The sequence below is a fragment of the Prunus mume genome, linkage group LG6 (genome assembly GCF_029339155.1).
Source record: "Prunus mume cultivar Tortuosa linkage group LG6, ASM2933915v1, whole genome shotgun sequence".
Classification (NCBI taxonomy): Eukaryota; Viridiplantae; Streptophyta; class Magnoliopsida; order Rosales; family Rosaceae; genus Prunus; species Prunus mume.
In genome coordinates this window covers 3,772,993-3,792,860 of record NC_142703.1, presented here as the reverse complement: position 1 = coordinate 3,792,860, position 19,868 = coordinate 3,772,993, and the positions used below count along the sequence as shown (strand labels likewise).

The 19,868-nt window shown below is 35.7% G+C and overlaps 4 protein-coding genes across 4 annotated transcripts; 3 read left to right on the top strand and 1 right to left on the bottom strand.

Moving 5' to 3' along the window:
* Positions 1-547: 547 nt before the first annotated feature.
* On the top strand, positions 548-3,945 carry LOC103336548 (alkaline ceramidase-like). Its single transcript, XM_008239603.3, has 3 exons — positions 548-972; positions 1,261-1,568; positions 3,084-3,945. The coding sequence occupies exons 2-3, from the start codon at positions 1,318-1,320 to the stop codon at positions 3,595-3,597; spliced, it is 765 nt and encodes a 254-aa protein (XP_008237825.1). The 5' UTR covers positions 548-972; positions 1,261-1,317; the 3' UTR covers positions 3,598-3,945.
* A 1,056-nt stretch (positions 3,946-5,001) lies between these two features.
* On the top strand, positions 5,002-8,223 carry LOC103336547 (E3 ubiquitin-protein ligase ATL59). The gene is made up of 4 exons (XM_008239602.3): positions 5,002-5,738; positions 5,842-5,924; positions 6,680-7,101; positions 7,638-8,223. Exons 1-4 carry the CDS (start codon positions 5,499-5,501, stop codon positions 7,640-7,642), a joined length of 750 nt encoding a protein of 249 aa, XP_008237824.2. The 5' UTR covers positions 5,002-5,498; the 3' UTR covers positions 7,643-8,223.
* A 2,779-nt stretch (positions 8,224-11,002) lies between these two features.
* LOC103336546 (phytolongin Phyl1.1) lies at positions 11,003-13,309 on the top strand. Its single transcript, XM_008239600.2, has 2 exons — positions 11,003-11,343; positions 11,895-13,309. The coding sequence occupies exon 2, from the start codon at positions 12,102-12,104 to the stop codon at positions 12,936-12,938; it is 837 nt and encodes a 278-aa protein (XP_008237822.2). The 5' UTR covers positions 11,003-11,343; positions 11,895-12,101; the 3' UTR covers positions 12,939-13,309.
* A 1,096-nt stretch (positions 13,310-14,405) lies between these two features.
* On the bottom strand, positions 14,406-19,703 carry EMB2820 (Cytidine/deoxycytidylate deaminase family protein). Its single transcript, XM_008239596.2, is given in 9 exon segments — positions 14,406-14,978; positions 15,723-15,838; positions 16,136-16,230; positions 16,233-16,593; positions 17,350-17,449; positions 18,009-18,091; positions 18,655-18,743; positions 19,097-19,170; positions 19,366-19,703. Coding segments are annotated over 9 exon segments (1,212 nt in total). The 5' UTR covers positions 19,485-19,703; the 3' UTR covers positions 14,406-14,803.
* Between the last annotated feature and the right edge of the window lie 165 nt (positions 19,704-19,868).

Sequence of the window (19,868 nt, the reverse complement as noted above, 5' to 3'; positions counted from 1 at the left end):
ACTTTGTATGCAATTTTTTTTCCAACTGGAGGTATCCTTTTTTACCAACTGGATGTATCCATATAAGAGATCTCTAACATACAACTCTAACCACTCAACTCTCTCTCTCTCTCTCTCTCAAATTCTCATATTTTGTATATTATCATTTTTTATTGGTTATTGATAATTAGTAATTTGATAATCACAAGACTTTGATTATATAGTTTGATTCTTTTTTTAAAAAATTCGTTGAAAACTTTATTTTAGGAGGCTCTCTTGTTGTTTTGGCACAGGGCCTCTAAAATCTTGGAGCCGTTGCTGCACGATACATAATTGAAGGACCTCTGCAACTATTTTTGGAGTTAATGGATGAAAATGTAACTAATAGAGTTTAAAAAGTCTGAATTGAATACATCTAGAATTAAATAGATCCTTATAATTTATTAGAGGGAAAGATATTCGAATTCAAATGTAGAGTGGAGAATATATCCATTATAGCCAATTTGGCTAAACTCATGTCGGCAAGACTACAACATTAAAACAAAGTTACACTCTCCATCCACAAATCAATTGAGTTGAGTTATTGCGTGAAACCGGAAAATGGATTTCCGCGTGCGCCTTTTTCCTTTTGGCAGTTAGTGTTTGCCATGTGAGCCTACGATCCACGCGAACCTAACGCGGTCTAAAAGCAAAGCAGATCCCATCCCATTCCCATCCCTCCAATTTACAATACAAATACAACGTCACAACGAAGCCAAGCCAAGCCGAGTCGCTTTCAAAATTCCTCAACCAATTCCAATCCCTAATTTTACATCCGAGTGTTGCAGTTGCAGTTGCAGTTGCCTCTCTCTCTGGCGGCACCACCACCGTGAGGAGCAGCATAAAGAAGAGGAAGTGGTGATTTTGTTATTATTCTTCTTATTACCTGGATGTTGTTGAATGTGTGGCGGCATATACAAGTTACTCTCACTCTCACTGCCTAATTCCTTCCAGGTATCCATTCCTTCCTTCCTTTCTTCCTTCTTTCTCTTCTTCTCCCCTTGTAATATTAGAGACATCACTGCCTAGTTTCAACTTTCAGTTGCAATTTTTTTTTATTCTCAGAGTATTTGACAAGAGAAGATGTAACTCTTACTAAATTTAAGTGTGGATAATCATGTTTTTTTCCTGAGTTTACTGTTGGTTATTTTATAACTAGTAAAGTAAGCACTTGTTCGTTGACTTTTTGGAAGTTTTTTGTTTTTTGTTTTCGATCACCTTTTAAAAATGGCATGATCGCAGGTTTTATGAACTCCACAAGATCATCCTGGTGAACGTTGAGTAAATACTTATCGAATTATGGCAGATGGCTTATCCAGCTTTTGGGGTCCTGTCACATCCAAAGATTGGTGTGAGCAAAATTATGTCTACTCTTCTTACATTGCCGAGTTCTTCAACACTATATCGAATATCCCCGGCATCTTGTTGGCACTCATTGGCCTTATCAATGCTTTGAGGCAACGCTTTGAGAAGAGATTTAGCGTTCTTCACATCTCTAATATGATACTTGCTATTGGGAGCATGCTTTACCATGCCACTTTGCAGCGTCTGTAAGTATTCCTTTTCTACTGCGTCTTTTCTATTCTTTTTATTTCTATTTTTCCATAAACAACAGCTGCTTCAGTGTTCTTGCTCAATGTCCTCTCTCTGATCTCAATGCTGGCAGACCTTTTATTGATGGATTCACTGGGAAATAGATGAATCACAACCTTTTATCTTGTTTTGTATTGTAATGCGTGTGCACATGTGACATGCTTATGATGGTTATTTTAGTTATCTTCATAAAAAAATGAATGGGTCCTTATGTTATTCCTCAACTTCAAATTCCTTTACGAAAGGTACACTTGCAGTTCTTTTACTGTCTGAATTGAAAAGAAGTAAAGTAATATGAAGAAGGGGATATTCGAATTTGGCTTGCCAAGTAGTGTTGTCATATATCTAGTGGGATATACTATCTGAGCCTGATTAGTAACTGGATCGTGGTTTGATCTCTTGATGGCCCAAGGCAGTGTAGGTGTAGCTGAGGTATGGCAGCAATGTGGTTAGGATAGGGTGGTAATGTGGTGGTTGAGGTTGCAAAGGTTGTGCCTTGATATTAATTTGGGCTGCTTGTTGTTTGCAGTGATGCATTTCTGGCATTGTTTCGATATGGTATGAAGATGTCTACACTAGTTCCTTTAAAGCTTGCATAGATGTAGGTATTTTGTGGATCACTGATGGCAGGGTTCACTTATGTGCCAGTCAACACAGTGCTTATGTGCTATCTTTTCCAGTTGCAATTGAGCAGCTGCAGTAGATGAAATATGATGTAATTTTGAGTTCTTAAGATGCATCGGGTGTATTTGAGTGAATGACAAGATGAGATGGTCTAGTATAAAGGCTTGAGAGCATCAGAGGGGCATGGTAGCTGTGTATGTGATTGTTGTGAAAAAAAAAATCAGAAGCTTCGAACTGATAATTTGGCCTTGATATATAGAAATTCAGTAGTGTTCTGCAAACCTTTGATGAGACACTGGTGAATTGCGATAAAGTTCTTGATGATAATATTTGATATTGTTCTGCAAATTTTTTGTCTTATTGCCTATAGACGTTGTTTTCTCTTACTAGCACAACCACTTCTTTCTTTCTTTCTTACTAGCTTTTTTTTTCCTTTTCTCTTTTTCTATTTTATTCAGAGGAATTGTTATATGGGAGGGGCAAATATATGCATAAACCACTTACATAATGTAATGTTGGAGTATGAAAAAGATCTTTGAAGCAAACGATGATGTTTGATTCCACACTGCCAAAAGATTTCATAAGGCCTGAAAACTTATGTTAATGCTTATTAATCTGTGGTTGTCTATGTCAATATGAATATAATTCTGTTACCTCATAGTTCTATCTGTTTGTTGATAAACCCCTACAATTAAACACCTGATATTAGTGAGCTGTAGGCCCCATCAGCCATGTTGCACTGGTTGGTCAAAATTAGCTTGTGTGTGTGTGTATGCGACTTAAATTGTTCTGATTAGTTTTTCTACTACTCGATCTGAAATAATTGAGATATTTCTATATGTTTCCAGGCAGCAGCAAGGTGATGAAACACCAATGGTATGGGAAATGCTTTTATATATCTACATCCTTTACTCACCGGATTGGCACTATCGTAGCACAATGCCCACCTTCTTGTTTCTATATGGTGCTGTATTTGCTGTATTCCATTCGCTTGTACAATTTAGAATTGGCTTTAAGGTACACTATGTGATACTCTGTCTTCTCTGCATTCCTCGAATGTACAAGTACTACATCCACACAAACGATGTAAATGCCAAGTGGCTTGCAAAGTTGTATCTGGGCACCATATCCCTAGGGGTTCTTTGTTGGCTTTTGGATCGCGTCTTGTGCAGGGAAGTCTGTGGCTGGTACTTTAACCCACAAGGTCATGCTTTGTGGCACGTCTTTATGGGGTTTAATTCTTATTTTGCAAACACATTTTTAATGTTCTGTCGTGCTGAGCAATTGGGATGGAATCCAGCAGTAGTCCACTTAATGGGGTTCTTCCCTTATGTGAAGATTCAAAAACCAAAGACTCAGTGAATGAAGAAGTTGGTGCCTCGCACTCATGTTGTGTTTAGGTGTATGGTTTTGGCAGGTCAGCAATAGTAGTCACAATTCTTTCGTCCACTTTGTGGTTAATGGATGTAAATGATTTTATATTGGCATGTTGGATATGTCTAAACCAGTGTTTTTCTCAAGCATGAGAATGTGAGAGAACATATGCTTTGGTCACAACACAATGTATAATATAGTTTTTTCCACTGTGGATTCTGTTTGCAGGTAGGTATAAGTTCTGAAAGGTGGATGTTTATTCTCCCCTAACATTTTATATAAGTCAGAGCTTGGCTTGTGATTGATTACAATAATGACGATTGATTTTATTCCTGATTTTTTGGTTCATGATGAAATGTAATGGAGCTGATAGGAGATGAAATCACGATCACGTAGTGTCTGGTTCTTATTCTTCCTTTTGTCTTTTGTCTGTGTTTTTTAATTGGTTGTTTATCAGAGGGAAGAAAGTTGCTTGAGTTTATTATTTTTACAGTGTAATTGACTTGACCTTCTGGCAAATGCTCTATCCTATATTATCGAAACTTCAAAAACCTTAGGTTGTTATCATGATATATAATGATATTTTCATTGGGTTTTTTAGGCTATTCTAGAAATGGATAGGAAAAAGATTGATTGAGGTTTTCCATTTTGTGCTCAAATTTATTTAACGCTGTCTGTCAGGTGTCCTCTTTCATGTTTTTGAAAAAAGAATTAAACATTATTTTTTTTTTTTAAACACAAGCCTTAAGGCAGAGGGTTTCCTATACATACACTATCAAGATATTATGGTGTTTAAATATGAAATTATTTAAACATTATATTCGAATCAAGATGTAGTTGTGAAATCAGCTAAATGCAAAATAATTGAAATTTTTTATTTAATCACTATTGGACATCACATAGGGCCAGTTTGGCATTGATGTGCTGTGAAAATAATCGCCGTCAGATTTGCTGTGAGAGAAATCATATGTGAGATAAAGTAATTTGGCGTTTGGTAAACTTTTTGTTAAAAGTGTTGTTGGTACTGATTGCCATATAATCAGAAAATATTCATACATAATCATTAAACTCATCTCATCTTTGAAACTGATTCTCACATAATTAGAAAATGAAAGCACCTCATTATCTATTTTTCCTTATAGTTTTCTATCACATCAATTTTTAACAATGAGTGATTTTCTCATAATTTTAAACAGGCTAGGCTTCCCAATTTTTTTAAAAATCACTTATCGCCCATAATAAGCCAAATAGGCACGTAATGACTATTTAATCCGCATTGAAAAAAAAAGGCTATTTAATTAATGAATCCAACGGCTAAAATTGATGAGATGAGTGAAGTTGTTTGACAGGGCAGGAGCACTAGCCTTGGCTTGGGGTATGGTGATAACACGTGCAGTTCTTGGGCAAGTTGGCATGGCATCTGTGATCTACTCAGAATGTCATCGTCTCATCTCATGATCCTCATTCCCGCACCCAACTCTTCTTTTTTACTTCACTTTATTATAATTATAATTTATATACCACTTCTTCCGACTACAATCTTCTTTGCTTCTCTCTCTCTCTCTCTCTCTCTCTCTCTCTCTGTGCTTGCTTCTAAATCTTTTCATCTTAGTGGTATATGCTACTGCTTTTCATCAAACAAATCTTGTCTCAAATTCTCTCGTCTGGGTCTTCTTCAAAACTTTTACATTTTTCTCAATCATTTGTCAATAATATGGAATCTCCTTTAGATTTGAGCCGTTGAAGAAGTGTGTCTTCAAACCACACTTCCCCTCTCTCAGTTCATTGCTCACTGGATTCTGTTCATTGAGATCTTATTTTCAGGACAAGACTCTCAAATTTATCTAATTAATTTCATTTTTGTAGCCTGTAGTAGGGGATTTGAGGTGATGTCTTATAATCATGTATATCCGAGATGTTGCTTAAACTCGTCAGACTCTTCTAGTAAGTCAAAAGAAAGTCCTTCAGGTCCATTCAAGCTTTACCAGTTCTTCGTGTTCTGTGTACCAATCTTCTTCACTTTCATCCTCCTCTTCGTCTTCTACTTGTTCTATCTTCGCCCTCGACGGGTCAATTGGTCATCTCTTAGAATGACAACTTCTCCACAGATTAACAACGACACTGCCACTGTAAGAATTATTTATTTTCTCTGTCCGTCTGTTTCACTGTTTGTTTATCTGTTTGCATTTTGGGCTCATATCATTTTTTTATGTTAAAATGGTTTACCTGCAGGTTGAATTGGGCTTGAAAAAAGAACTGAGAGAGATGCTACCCATTATTGTATATAAGGAGAGCTTCTCCGTCAGAGATACACAGTGAGTGGGCCTTTCCTTCTTTTCTGTCAATTTTGCCTCTGTGTTTGATATTTTTAAGTTAATCATGATGCTTTTGTTTTCTGTAATTGGACTGCAATGACTGCTTAAGTGTATTAGCTTTGTTTTTCTTTCAAACGTTCTATGTCAGTGATCAATCTGGGTTTATTTCTATTTATTGGCCACAAAAAGAAAAAAACAAAACAAAACAAAAATTAATACTTCCATGTATACAAAGGATTGGGTTTCTTTCTATTTAGTGGGATCACCAATCCTTTGTATGTTGAGGCCAGAAGATGTATATTATTTTTCTTCTAGATAATCTCGTTTTGTTCCACACAGAGAGACCAGGAGTAAGACAAGATGACCATCCAACCTAATACAAGTTTGATGACAGGATGAGATACAAAAAGTTGGATAAATAAATTATTGGAGCTATTATTAAAAAAAATTGTCAAAAGAATCAATTCATGCCATAAAATCTGAGTGATTGTTTTGGTGAATATTGAAATCAGTAATTGTTTCAGACATAGCCTTATTGTTTCAAACAAATATGGTTGAATTTCTCAAAATCATATTAAATTAAAACTAACACGTCTTAATGTCCATAAATTTTTATTTAGCACAAAGTACAGCTAATAGTTTACTATATAATTTCAAAATTATTTCCATGATGGTGTGTTCTTTTTAGATGAAAATAAATCCTTAGAACTTTTAGCATTCTCTCAACCAAAGAGGCATGTTTTGTTTTTCTGCAGATGCTCAGTATGCCTGGGTGACTATCAAGCAGAGGATAGGCTTCAACAAATACCAGCCTGTGCCCATACATTTCATATTGATTGCATTGATAGCTGGCTTTCCACCCACAGCACCTGTCCACTCTGCCGCTTATCCCTCCTTTCGTCTCATAAATCTCAAAATGAATCGCCTGATGTACTGGTGGAGTCGAGTCATGAATCTTCTGTTGCAGAGAATAATTTTGTAACACCCCTTCCACAGATGCCTCAAGCGTGTGAAGAAACAGAAGCTACAGAGTCCGGGTTGAGGAATAAGGAACCTAGAACTGTCCTACACAGTTCCGAAGAAGATCCAAGAAGTTCTCAATGGATTGATTGTAAGCGAGAATTGAGGGATGTAGGAAATGCAACTGAGTTGCATGAGCATACTCGTGGATCTTCTGGTAATTTGTTATTTTTTATCATTAGCTTAGCTGATTCTTTTTTCCCTCACATTTTTGGCCCCCATTTTCAAAAGAATTTGTTAAAGAAGTTTTTCTTTTGCTATTATATAAATGCAATTATCATAATTTGATTATCACATTTCCACTGGATTGCCTTTTCGTATGTTTTATTCATTACCTTTGAGTTATGAGACACAACTTCTTGTCTTAATTCTCATTTGTGAATTTGTTTAACAAATGCCTATCATTTGCACTTTCAAGTAGTACAGAAAGTACTAGAGTAATTAATCTGTTGTATCTCCAAATTTGAATTTATTCAATGGGGTCGCTTCCACCAGAGCTTTAGGAAGAGCACTAGGTAAAAAAAATCTGGGTTTAGCCATTAAACTCCTAAACGACTTTTCTGGATCATCCAAATAGTCTCCTTGAACAGCTGACCTCACAGATCTCTAAATTCCTGTATGCTAATTTTATACGATATGATGAATTTTCAGCCAATGACATCTCTTTGGTTCTCTGTCTGTCTATCCACACAGCTTGAGTTGAATTGAGGCATCAAAGCTGACAGTACTATCAAGAATTCTGCATACTAGTATAGTATCCATGTGAGACACAGCGGTTAGTGTAAAAGCTTCTAAACTGCCATATTTTGAGAAAGTATTTGGTCGAATTCTTCTATAGAAAGGCAAGAAGCAGCCAAACTGAAACATTCAAGAAATTTTGATATTAACATCCTAGAAGATGAAGGCTTGCTCATCAGCAAGGAGTTGCTAAGAACAATCGATGGAGTTCCTGTATAATTTACAAACAAGTGCATTGGTGTTTTCAGATGGGAAAAGAAAAGCTTTGATGAAGGGTTTTCCTATTGATCTTTTGTCGGTCTTGCCTTGATGAGAACGTTTGGTTGCTTGTAGGTGATAACCCTTGCCTGAATCTGACAGGCATCCAATTCTCATTTTCCCAACGAATATTATGAATAATACCCACTTTTATGTGGTGATTAGTGGAGTTTGAGAATTAAGATTTGATTGTAATGAAGGGTTACTATTTACTTGGCATGAGCCATGAGAGTGTTGTATGAGTCATGCAACTAGTATCTTGCAAGGCCTTTTCTTCTGATAATCATCTTTCTGGTGCATTACAGTTGTTAGCAATAATTTTATGGTTGTTAAATTATTTTATTTTAATGTATATTTATGTTATGTTATTTTATTTTAATGAACATTTCTACTAAAAAAATGGAAATTTGGATAAGATTAGAAAAACAGACTTTGAAAAAACAAACGGGAAAAAAAGATGAAGGAAACAGCGAACATAAAGGGAAGAAAAAAAAAACAGGAGTGTTGGAACATAACATACAATTAGGGATGCCAGAAAACAGTGAGCCTACTTGGGCTCTAAGAGCATCCACAATGACGCTCTCTATTTCTTAGCTAAAATTTGGTTAAGAATATAAGAAAACTATTTTATGAGCTCTCTAAAAAATTTCAACTCCAACCATACTCCATAATTTGGAGAGTCATAAATGCTATAACTCTTTTTTGATTGGTCCATTTCTATTAAAAAATAAAATAAAAAATAGTTATCATTAAATAAAGGTTTGAAATACTCATTAAATAAAGCAGCATTAAATTATAGGGAGCCACTAGGAGTCCTTTCTCTCTCCTCAAATTTAGGAGCTCCTAGAGGACTCTCTATTTTAGAGGTGGATAGGAAGCGTGATTGGAGTTGCATTTTTATCATTCCTCCCTAAAATTTGTCTAAGGAGATGGTTTAGGGAGCCCATTGTGAATGCTCTAAGGCTCTATGCGAGTCCGTATATAGCTCCAGCAAGTTTTATGATATAGGGCCCGAAAAACTCTTCCATTGGGGATCCCACATTTGGCTTCTATATTTTTGAGCTCCAGGGAGGTGGAGCTCTTTAAACACTCTAATGCAACGGCATACCACTTTTTGTTATTTTTAACCTACAAAATAATGACACGTAATAAAAAAGTTTTTTGGGCCAATTAAGTCTCCCCATTGGGGATGGCCTAACAAGAGTCTTCTTCTAGGTCCAATTGAACAACATCCACGCTTTTACAACAAACACTATTTTACTACTTTTTTCTTTGAATCACCTTTTTTTTGGTCTTTAGCTTAAAAATCAGCTTTTTAAAAAGAAATGTGACTAGTAACATGACATATCTTTAGTATAGTGTAATGAAGTGTAAATTCTATAAATGGAGATATGTAGCTCTCATGTATAAAAAAAAAAAAAAAAAGACGACACGAAGTGAAATAGTATTTAGTTTTAGTTTGAAGTTACACTGTTACTTCGTCCGCTAACACATTAATTGACAAATTCTTAAATAGGAATTTTGGTGATAATTTGCTTTGACTATCACACTCTGTGAATAAACACATGTATTATAAACATCGATGACAATTCTTCTATGTTAGAGTTTGTATAGGAAAAATACACTTGCATTTAATCCCACATTGGAATGAAGTTGTTTCCTTTCATGGTTTATAAGCACTAACATTTTGGAAATACTAAATAGAGTATGAGCCTAGTGGAGGCAAAGTTGAGCATCGCCATGATTTGGGCTTGGAATATATATATATATATATATTTTTATTTATTAATTAATTAGAAATTCATTTTCTAGATAAAATCAAAATCTGACATTCAAATGTGTTAAACAGTTAATATAACTCTTGGTGATAGTTTAATCCAAATTAGTATTTTGTAATTTATTATACTGTTGTATTAATTTGATTATAAACATATAAAGCATATTTCGATTTGTTATTATTCAGTTATTTGGTTTTATACTGATTGTTCTCCAACATTCTATCTAATGACTTGAGAGGATGTTCTATCTTACAACTATTGAGAAAGTAAAATTGTTCATTTCATTAACTATTTATTAGCTAGTAGGACCTTCTTATTTCCCAAACATGGGAAATGGAAGAAAATGAATTTCCTAATCTTCATTTCTCAGTTTCTAAACATAGGAATAGAGGATGTCCATTCCCATCTCATGGGAGCTTTTTATCATTTTCTCTAAACCAAACCCCTAATTCAAACTTTTCAACAACAACAAACCTTAATTTTCAGACAAAAAATGAAACCAAACTCTAGAATTTCGAACGTGCGATCTACACGATTGGAGAATGATATGGTGTAGCGCAATGTAAGGGGAGATCGGCCCGTGGGGTTGAATTTGGGGGCAATCCAATATTAGAGATCTTCGTGCTTCTGGCTTCTTGTGTAAATGATGTCGTCGTGGTTGCTCGAAGAGGTTCAAGAAAGCGTGAGAAAATTAGAAGGTTCACAATGATACGTTAATGGCGATTAGGAAAACCAATCTCTGAGAATTCTTATCACCTACCTAATTCAGACCACTGGCAAAAAAAAAGGGCCAAATTCAGACAAAAAATGAAACCAAACCATAGAATTTCGAACGTGAGAACCACTTCAAATCTTTAACAATACAAGGGCCCACATTATTATTTTTGTTTTGGAACAACAAACATCCAATTAATCCAATACTTTATTCAAGGAAATGTATAGTTATAATGCAACAATGGTTGAGTTTTAGCACATTGGGTTGGAGATGGCCTTAAGTAACACAAATGTTTAAGGGACGACACAATGTCCAGTAAACTCGATCGAAGTGTCTAATTTGATTATTAGAGGGTTGAGTTGGCCTAATAATGAGTGAGTCTTGAGTTCAAAAAATTATAAATCGCTTTATACGTTGTTATTGGATAGAACCAAAACTTAAAAATGGCTTTATTTTAGTTAATCAGGTCCAATTCAATCACGAGGTTGGATTGAGTTGGCCTAATAATAAGCAGGTCTTGGATTCAAGAAACCATAAATCACTTTATACAAAATTGAGTTACGAATTATGACCAAAACCGACCCAACCCAACCAACCCATGGCCGGCCCTACTAATATTTGCCGATCAATCGCTTCGCATCTTCATATTTTGTTTGTGTTTAGTAGCCCTCCATTTTGTCCGTATGTTGAAGTAGAAGACCCAAACTAGAACAAAGAACAGTCAAAATGTCAACTAGAATACGTAGCATAGAGATGTACTACTCGCATCGCATCGCATCGCATGTGAAGCAAACAATCGCTTTGTTTGGAGGCTTTGCCATTTTGACACCACCTATCTCTCCTCAGTGAGCCAGTCTTCCCATGTATAATTTGGCTCCTGCCCAAGGCTTCTATTGGAGAGTTTCTTCAGGTAAATCTGTGGCATGAACCTTTTTTCGATCTGTTTGGTTGATGAGAAAATTGTTCAAAGAGAGAGCAATTTTCTCTTACAAGTCCTTCCAAAGTCAGACCAGTTGTTGGAGGGGAGTTGAGTTTTTCTTCCCTTCTTACTATTTATCGAGACCAAACAGGACTAGACTGGTCGTTGACCTTCAATTTTCAATATTTGCCCCTAGATCTTTGTGTTTTTCTGAAGCTGTGTAGTTGGGTCAATCTAAAATTTTGATTTTCTTTCTCTAGTATTTGGTATAACTTGTGGCCCCTTTCTTTCATTGATTACACTGTACGTTTGATTCGTGGGTCTCATAGCATGTATTTTTTGGGTTTTGCGATGTCGTTGTTTAATTAGAAACTTTCAATTTCCTGACTTCTAACTTGTGCTGAAGCCTGAAGGCAACGACTGATGAATTTTTGTGGATGGGTTTGTTAGGAATCTTGTTGTATTTTCATTGATTGTCTATTTCTCTTTGTTCTGATTACAGATTAGGGTCCTGAGACTAGTTTCTTTTCTTGCTCTTGTAGGTGGTCCTGAAAAGCCAAAACCAATGCATGGTGGACTTACATTCTTGACTTTGAGTACTTAGCTGAAGAACTGCTCTTGTATTTCTTGGACGCTTTTGATTTTGTATCTGAGTTGTTGTTTACATAATTACATTTCGGTTGGTACTGATTATGCTTGGCACTGAGGTTCACCAGTAGAATTGGTTGTAGACTACAATTGAGTATAATATGGGTTCGATTCAAAATACTGTTTACTACTGTTGTGTATCAAGGGGTAATCGGATCCTTTATGTATACAGTGGTGGAGATGGTGAAATTGAGAACTTGGCTACTTTGTGCTTGGAAAAGACTCCTCCTTTTCATAGGTGGTATTTTGAGACAGTGGGCAAAAGGACTTATGGGTTCCTAATTGAAGATGGGCATATTTATTTCACAATTGTTGATGAGAGTCTGGGAAACCCTGGTGTTCTTCAGTTTCTAGAGCATTTGAGAGACGAATTCAAGAAGGTAGCCAGGAAGGGTTCCAGGGGAAGTTTGTCGAGTATGAGCTCTGTTGGCATACAAGAACAGTTAGTTCCTGTTATCCACCGCTTGATCACCTCCTTGGAGAATGTTTCTCAGAGTGGTAGTAATTGGACAGCTGAAACTTCCCTGTCACTTCATGCTGGTCTTTCTCCATCACCAAGTGGTGCAAACGGACAAACTGAAGTTGCCACTTCTACAAAAGCCCCTCTATTGGGGAAGCCTAACAAGCAAGATAAGAAGAAATCGAAAGATCATGTTATTGCTATGAGAGACATTGAGTTGGAGGAACATAGGAAATCTACGGATAGAGGTGTCAATATTGACTCAGCAAATTCAGATTCTAATATCCATGCTGGAGCAGGTTCTTCAATTGCATTACAAAAAGATTTGGGCTCAATGAGGATTAGGTCAGGCTCTCAAGGCATTCGAAAGAAGTGGTGTCGCCAAGTGCGAATCGTCCTTGCCATTGATGCGGCTGTTTGTGTAATACTGTTTGTGATATGGTTATTGATATGTAATGGTATTGCGTGCATCCGTTGAATATCTTGTAATATAAATATGATTCCAAACTTGATCAGTTTCTAAAGTGGAGCTTGAAATCATGACTAGAGATGCAGAAAATCATAAGTCATCAAGAAACAGGTCTACGGAGAGAGAGAAGAAAAGGGGGTGGAGAGGGAGAAGGAAGAGGGAGAGATTGAAAGAAGTATATGGAAGCAAAGTATTAACATTCTCAATGATGTCTTTACATCTATTTGAAGGTATGTGCTCAAAATACAGATGGTTGAGGAATTTGGTGTATAGTTTTACAGTTCCAATGCTTTGTATATTCAGATTTATAAAATTATCAACTTCTCAGTTCGAGTGTTTCGATGACCTTTGCAATTACATAATATTTGTAGTTGCTGGGATTTTTGGATGTGTTCTTCAATCATTCCAGTATTATTCTTGGTCTTTTGGGATAGTGTATCATGCATTGAAGCATCCTATTAGGTATTGTTGTATGCGTAACCTCTCTCTTGCTTTGTTTATATTTGTTCATCATTCTCAGCATCTTTGGTGGCTGGCTGGTTGGGGGTGGAAACAGCCAGCTATATAAAAATTCTTTTTACAATTTAGGGAATTGCTAGGATGTTTTTTATTTTTCAAATGGAGGGTTTTGTCACTGGTTGTTTTTGTATTTTTCCCTAATTAATTTCTTCTCACAAAAAAAGATATCGTGTAGTGTAACATGCATGATATTGTGTTGCGGGGTAATTAAAACATTCTGAAGTGATTAGTTGCAATTGTAGTTCAATTGCCATTATAAAGGTGTGATAATGTCCCAAGTAACTCTTGGTCTAATTATATTTGTCTTTTCAATTTTGGGAGACATTTGAATCCCTAAACCCCAATTGATAACAGAAAAGGTTTATATACTCAGACTTTAATAAAAGTAATGTTAACGAAAGCCAATTCACCTTAAAAGAAAAAAAAAAGGAAGCTTAATAAGGTGTTGGTGTTACACAATTGTTACAAACAGGTAAATTGCTTAGAGCATCTTTAGTAGATATGTCAAATTGCCACATGGACATGAAATGACAAAAATTGAAGGTTAAAATTGCTATAATCGAGTAGTCAAATCCTATACGAATTTAAAGGCTAGAAGAGATGTCAAAAATAACATATCAAAAAGCTTGATATCAAATATTATTTTAGTTATAGACCCACTATCATTGAGTAACTTTTCAAACTTTATGCATTATATAGGCCTCATTTACTTCTAAAAATATAATAAAATAATATGATATTCGGCATTTCGAGTGGAGTTAAATTTTTTCCAAAGTGTCAAATTGCCACATAAGCCATCAAATTCGAATTTAACATTTTGCAAGATGCTCTTAGATTGCAATCAACCAGTTCTTGAAAAGGACTTTGTGGATCCTACATGCTTTATCAAAATAAGAGTGTTGGCATCACACTGTTTTTCACTTCAACTCTTTCAACAACTTGGATATTATCACACTGTTTTTCACTTCAACTCTTTCAACAACTTGGATATTACTTTCAAACCATAGCTACTTTGGAGATTGAATGGTGAACAAAATTATAAATGTGCCCATGTAGTTTGCAGCACTTATGATCCTCTTAATTGATAAAACGTTGCATGATAAATAGAGTCACAGAGGTAGAGGTGGTTAAGGCAAATGAAATCTTCTTGAGCTTGAAGCATGGAAGCCTTGGATTGCTTGCGTTCTTGGCTAAATGGGTAATGGCTAACCAGTCAGTCAGTCAGTAACCAGTTGAGTTGAGTTGAGTTGGCTTCCTGGTAAAACAATGTCTTAGTCTAGTCCACAAATGAAGCTGATGCAGAACAATCAAACCAATATTCTCATTTCATTTGTACTCATTTGGTAATTGAAGTTTCATCCCTCCCCACTAAGGATTTGTTGAGGCACCAACACTCTGAATACAGCATAGTGATGATTTAAGCTTCTTTCCCCTTGTAGTCTGTGAACACTACCCAATGCCCCTGCATTTGGGTTTGGGAAAGCAAAGAATATACGCCTAATTCTCTGATGGACAAGTGCCATTGCACACCTTTAATAAGAATATAATATCAGAAAACTGAACATAATAAAACTAGTTTAAAACAAAAAACACAAACTCAGGTTTCCAGTTTCAAAACACAGAGAGAGAGAGAGAGAGAGAGAGAGAGAGAGTTTCATAGTGGACATTTCAATTGCATACAGTGTGTATCAGCCAATGCAAGATTTCTCTAAAACAATCCTTTCCACACATTATCTAGTGTGTACAGAGGATGCAACACAGATTTATAATGCGAATTATATATAAATGTGCATTTATTTGACAGACAACAAAAAGATAGATTTTACCAATGGAGCTCAGGATGACAGAACCGAAATGATCAAGCCTAGATATGGAAAAGATGAAATAACCTAAGGCTACGATGTCAAATCATGCCTACATTTCCAGACCTTTGAAAGATCTTAGTGAGGAGAGAAATGAAGGATGAACAGTCCAAATTTCAGTCTCACAAGATTTTGGAATACCTACGAGATTATGAAAGAAGTATGATTAACAAAATTTAAGATGTCAACTACGTTCAAGTTCCTATCACCAAGCATGTAAAGGCAGTGTAAGAGTTAAAGAAACAAATAATAATAAGAAGTTACAGACAAGGATTTCAGTATGGAACCATAATTATCATTTGGACCATACACAACACAAGCATAAAAAGTTCAAAGAAATGTTACTATCAGGAAAACTAACAAATTCAGGGACACAGTAGAAATCTAGTGAGTACACTACTCATGAACTTACATTATGCACGGCTCCCAAACAAGGTACATGTCAAAACCTGTACATAGATAAGGCCTGGCTGATAAAGAACTGGAACCTTCACCATTAGTGTCCAGATTGTCGTTGTCACTGTGAACCTGAATAGATAATAAGATTCTTAAATATTAATTTGAATACAAGTCACCCAACCCAAGAACTTCGATTGTTCAAAGACAATGTTATTGTGAAATTACAGTTATACCGTTTTAATGATTGTGTGACAATGATATACTTCACATATCACAGGTTTCATATTCAGAGCAATAGGTACCCTACCGAGAAAAAAAGAACTCCTAAATGACGGGAAATGAGTGGACACTAGACAATCCCTCCCTTACCCTCATTTAGTGCTCTCCCCAAAATGGCTCAATTTGAAGCACAAAGAAACAACTCACATTTGTAGAATTAGTCTTTTGTCTTTTTGCTGGAGAGCCTGCAGAAGAAGACTGCATGTTGTCCATTTCAAAAGACTTATCTTGGATTTTTCCAAACTGGGGAAAAGATATCTGTCTCTGGCAGCAGAAGATTCAATAGCAACAATGGCAGCATGACGTAAAGGGTGCCAATAACACGAACTCATGTCTGATTGTTGATCAGCCCATTGCCAAGGATATAAACAAGATACACCGGTACATAATTGTTTTGATTTGTCTTGAAAACTATTTGAATGCACAGTTTGATGGTTCAATACTCCATCTGAATCACTATGGGAAATAAAAGCTTCTAGCTTTTCACAGCAGCTGGTTTCAAGGGTGATCTTGTTTGTGGGACTATACGAAGAGCAAGTTTGATCACATGCAGTAGTGATTACCTGTTTAACTAAAGGATCCACTATAACTGCAGCATTGACTACCTGCAGATAGAGTGAAGGTTTCAATTAAGGGTCAATCTTACATTGAGAATTTAAGCCTTGCATTACACAGAATAAACTCTTTGGCTGGGTTGGATGCCATAACTTTAACATGAGAGCGTAGCAGGCAATCCATCCATGTGTTAGACCCAGTTTTGCCACATGTGCACTAAATCACCCAACATAATTGACCCATGTGTTTGGCTCAGGCGAACCACACGTGAGGAGACGTGTTGAAAACATAAATCCTACATCAAGAATTCTAAGCCTTGCATCAACTTTAAGAAGTTGCTGTCTGCAACCCAATATCTACCAGAAAGAAGTTTCCATTAAAAAAAACTTAGCCCTGTGCCTCCGAACAAATTTCAAGAATGAAGATTATGACCAACTCCTTTACAATCATTTATCATCTTTATTAAAGGAAAAGTCAATATTTCCTCATTTGTTGACAATTTTATACTCAAACTGATGCTGATCCACATGTGTTGAGCAGCACTAACAAGGATACAACAGGGTGCTGGCTGAAAAATAAATAAATAATAAGGCTAGAAGAGATAAACATACATAGCACCACCCTGACCCTCCCAATTCATTTAGGATTCTTAATAATACTTTCAAAATATTAGCATCATTTTGAATATTTGAAAGCCTATGAGCAAAGGTTGACATGTACTTCTGAAAGTCACAATGCTGATATGAGATAGATATTCATAGAGAGAGAGAGAGAGAGAGGCAACACAAAGAAAATAAAATAGTTACCAAATTATCGCTAGACTTTGCCAAATGAATAGCGTACTTCATGAATCTGAACACTGATTGTGAGTCCTCTTCACTGAATCCAGTAATGCCATCAATATTACTGTATTTAAAAGGTAAAGGACAAACAAACAAAAGTTAAGATAATATGAAACAAATAATTATTTGACATGTGTTGGAGCATTGCAGAACCAGCAGCTACAGGGAAAAAAAAGAAAGTAACAAAACCCACACTGCAAAGGTGCAAATAGAAAAGAATATTTACAACCATCCAATATGACACCTTACACTTGTAAATGCATATACTTTTTCTTATTTTTCCTGCCAGCATTAGCATAACTCATTGTCAGGTTCCATTTTCGTCATATATTATTAATATAATTAATGTTAGGCAACATGAATTATATAACTGTAAATAGCACTTTGGCAAGCTATCACATCACCTTGTTCCATCATATATGTTCAGGAACAAATTCTAGGACTATTGTTCATCCTTACTGAGATATTTTTTTACCTCCTCATCTCCCTAAACTTAGAAAGGAAAAACTAAATACTCCTGAACATCAATGATAGAGCTCACTAGTCCACAAAGAAAGACATTACTAAGAAGTAAATTAGTGTTAAAAAGGAAAAACACTTGGATAAATAAAACAAGAGCTTACTAGGTTGGTGGATGATAAGATGTTGGCCATAGCTTGCATTGTTCTTCCCACTCTTCTTTTGATAATGCAGCATACTTGCAGACCTAAAATTGAGTTGATTGACATGTATAAAACATGACAGTCTTGTCTAAAGCCAAAGTAAACAAACACAAGAGCATGTTTGGAGACTACCAGAAGAAGAGTAGGTTTCCAGAAAATAATAACAAAACTCATGCAAATCAAATTGCAATATTCAAAATGGGATAGTAAGTTCATGTGGAAGGGATCATAAAACTTTTTAATAAAGGGCATCATTGTATTTACAAGGCAAGGTCTAAGTGCAATTGCGTGAAAGTAAAGTATTAAGTAAAACAAAGGCCAAGAACAATCTCGAAATTCAATAGAATGCAATTAAAATGATTCCCCCCAATAGTAAGATTATAGAGAATAATCAGTGTAATGCAAGATCATTGATAGTGCAATATTTTAATACCTTATAACAAGAGAAACATTAGGATTTTTTTTACATACTGATATAATTAAAATAATCCCCTTATGCAACTAAGGACATCAAATATTACAGTAGCTCAAATGTATCTTATAGTTATATATATATATATAAGAAGCACTAATTAAACAAGATTAAAATGGAAAAAGAAAGACCCACTTTTGTGATAAAAGGACTCAACTTGTGGGAATTCATTAGCTCCTGTACATCATTCTGCATGCTCCCCAACTGATTACCATTTTCAGAAGCTGGACATAAGATCACAGATAGTTGAGTTTTTCCTGTAAGGTAAACTGATAGTCAACACCGTAAAGATAAGATAGTAAGAGCAACGTGGTGTCACCATGTCAGGTAAATATCGTCTTGGCATAAAAGTATCATTTATTTGTAATCACCAATCTTCTTTCTTTTTTTTCTTTTCTTCTTTTTTTGATCAATTGGGGATGAGAGGATTCGAACTTGGACCTCTTCCACCATTTGGAAGAAGTACCACTAGACCAAGAGCTAGTTGGTAATCAACAATCTTCAACAAATTAAAGTTAGGTAGGGTTTAGGGTTTAACAATACATAACAAAGTTAGGTAGGGCAGACAGATACAGACCTCCTTCAACAAATTTCTTCTTCACCCGCTTCACGTGGCGGAGATTTTCCAGTGGTGATATTTGATTCAAACGCCTACACAAATTTAATTACTTTTTCGCATCAATTTCGCCAAAAAGAGAAAGAATTGGAAGGCATAAACACAATTACGACATGCCCAGTAAAACAAAACAAACCAATATCATCATGTTAATAGAAAATATAAAGAAAAACAAAAACAAAAACAGAGTAATGGTAGCAAAAGTAGAAGAAGAAGAAGGCAAGCAGCACCTTACAAGAGTGTTAGCAAATTTTGGGTCGATGAGTGAAGCAATTACATCCACTGTGGGTTGTTGGTCGGGAGCGATTGGGGGGTTGTCTGGGATGTGGAGGATCTGCCACGTGTCCATATTCTAGCTGGTTATCGTGTTCTTGTGGGTGGGCTAAGGGCTACAAATAAGAAGTAAGAAGGGGTTTTCAGTTTCGGATGCTGTCAGCCTGTCTGTCTGTCGGCGATGATATTCTCAGGGTTTTTAGCGCAACGTTCAAGTCCAAGGCGGGAGAGGGACGAAGCAGCAAATACTCACTCGAGGCTTTCTTTTGTTTTTCTTTTTTTTATTTATTTATTAGGAAGACTTCATTTTTATCATTGAAATGACATGTCAATACAAATTCAACTGCCCACGTCATAAGGCTGAATATATAAAAATACTATCGCTCTTCTATTCAAAAAAAAAAAAAAAAAACCAATTTCCGTGGAAGATGTAAATTCATTTAAAATATTTCACTTGTAT

Coding starts and splice junctions, on each gene's coding strand:
- LOC103336548 (XM_008239603.3), top strand. CDS start 1,318: ATGGCAGATGGCTTATCCAGCTTTTGGGGTCCTGTCACATCCAAAGAT. Junction 1,569..3,083: donor CATGCCACTTTGCAGCGTCT/GTAAGTATTCCT, acceptor ATATGTTTCCAG/GCAGCAGCAAGGTGATGAAA.
- LOC103336547 (XM_008239602.3), top strand. CDS start 5,499: ATGTCTTATAATCATGTATATCCGAGATGTTGCTTAAACTCGTCAGAC. Junction 5,739..5,841: donor TTAACAACGACACTGCCACT/GTAAGAATTATT, acceptor GTTTACCTGCAG/GTTGAATTGGGCTTGAAAAA. Junction 5,925..6,679: donor TTCTCCGTCAGAGATACACA/GTGAGTGGGCCT, acceptor GTTTTTCTGCAG/ATGCTCAGTATGCCTGGGTG.
- LOC103336546 (XM_008239600.2), top strand. CDS start 12,102: ATGGGTTCGATTCAAAATACTGTTTACTACTGTTGTGTATCAAGGGGT.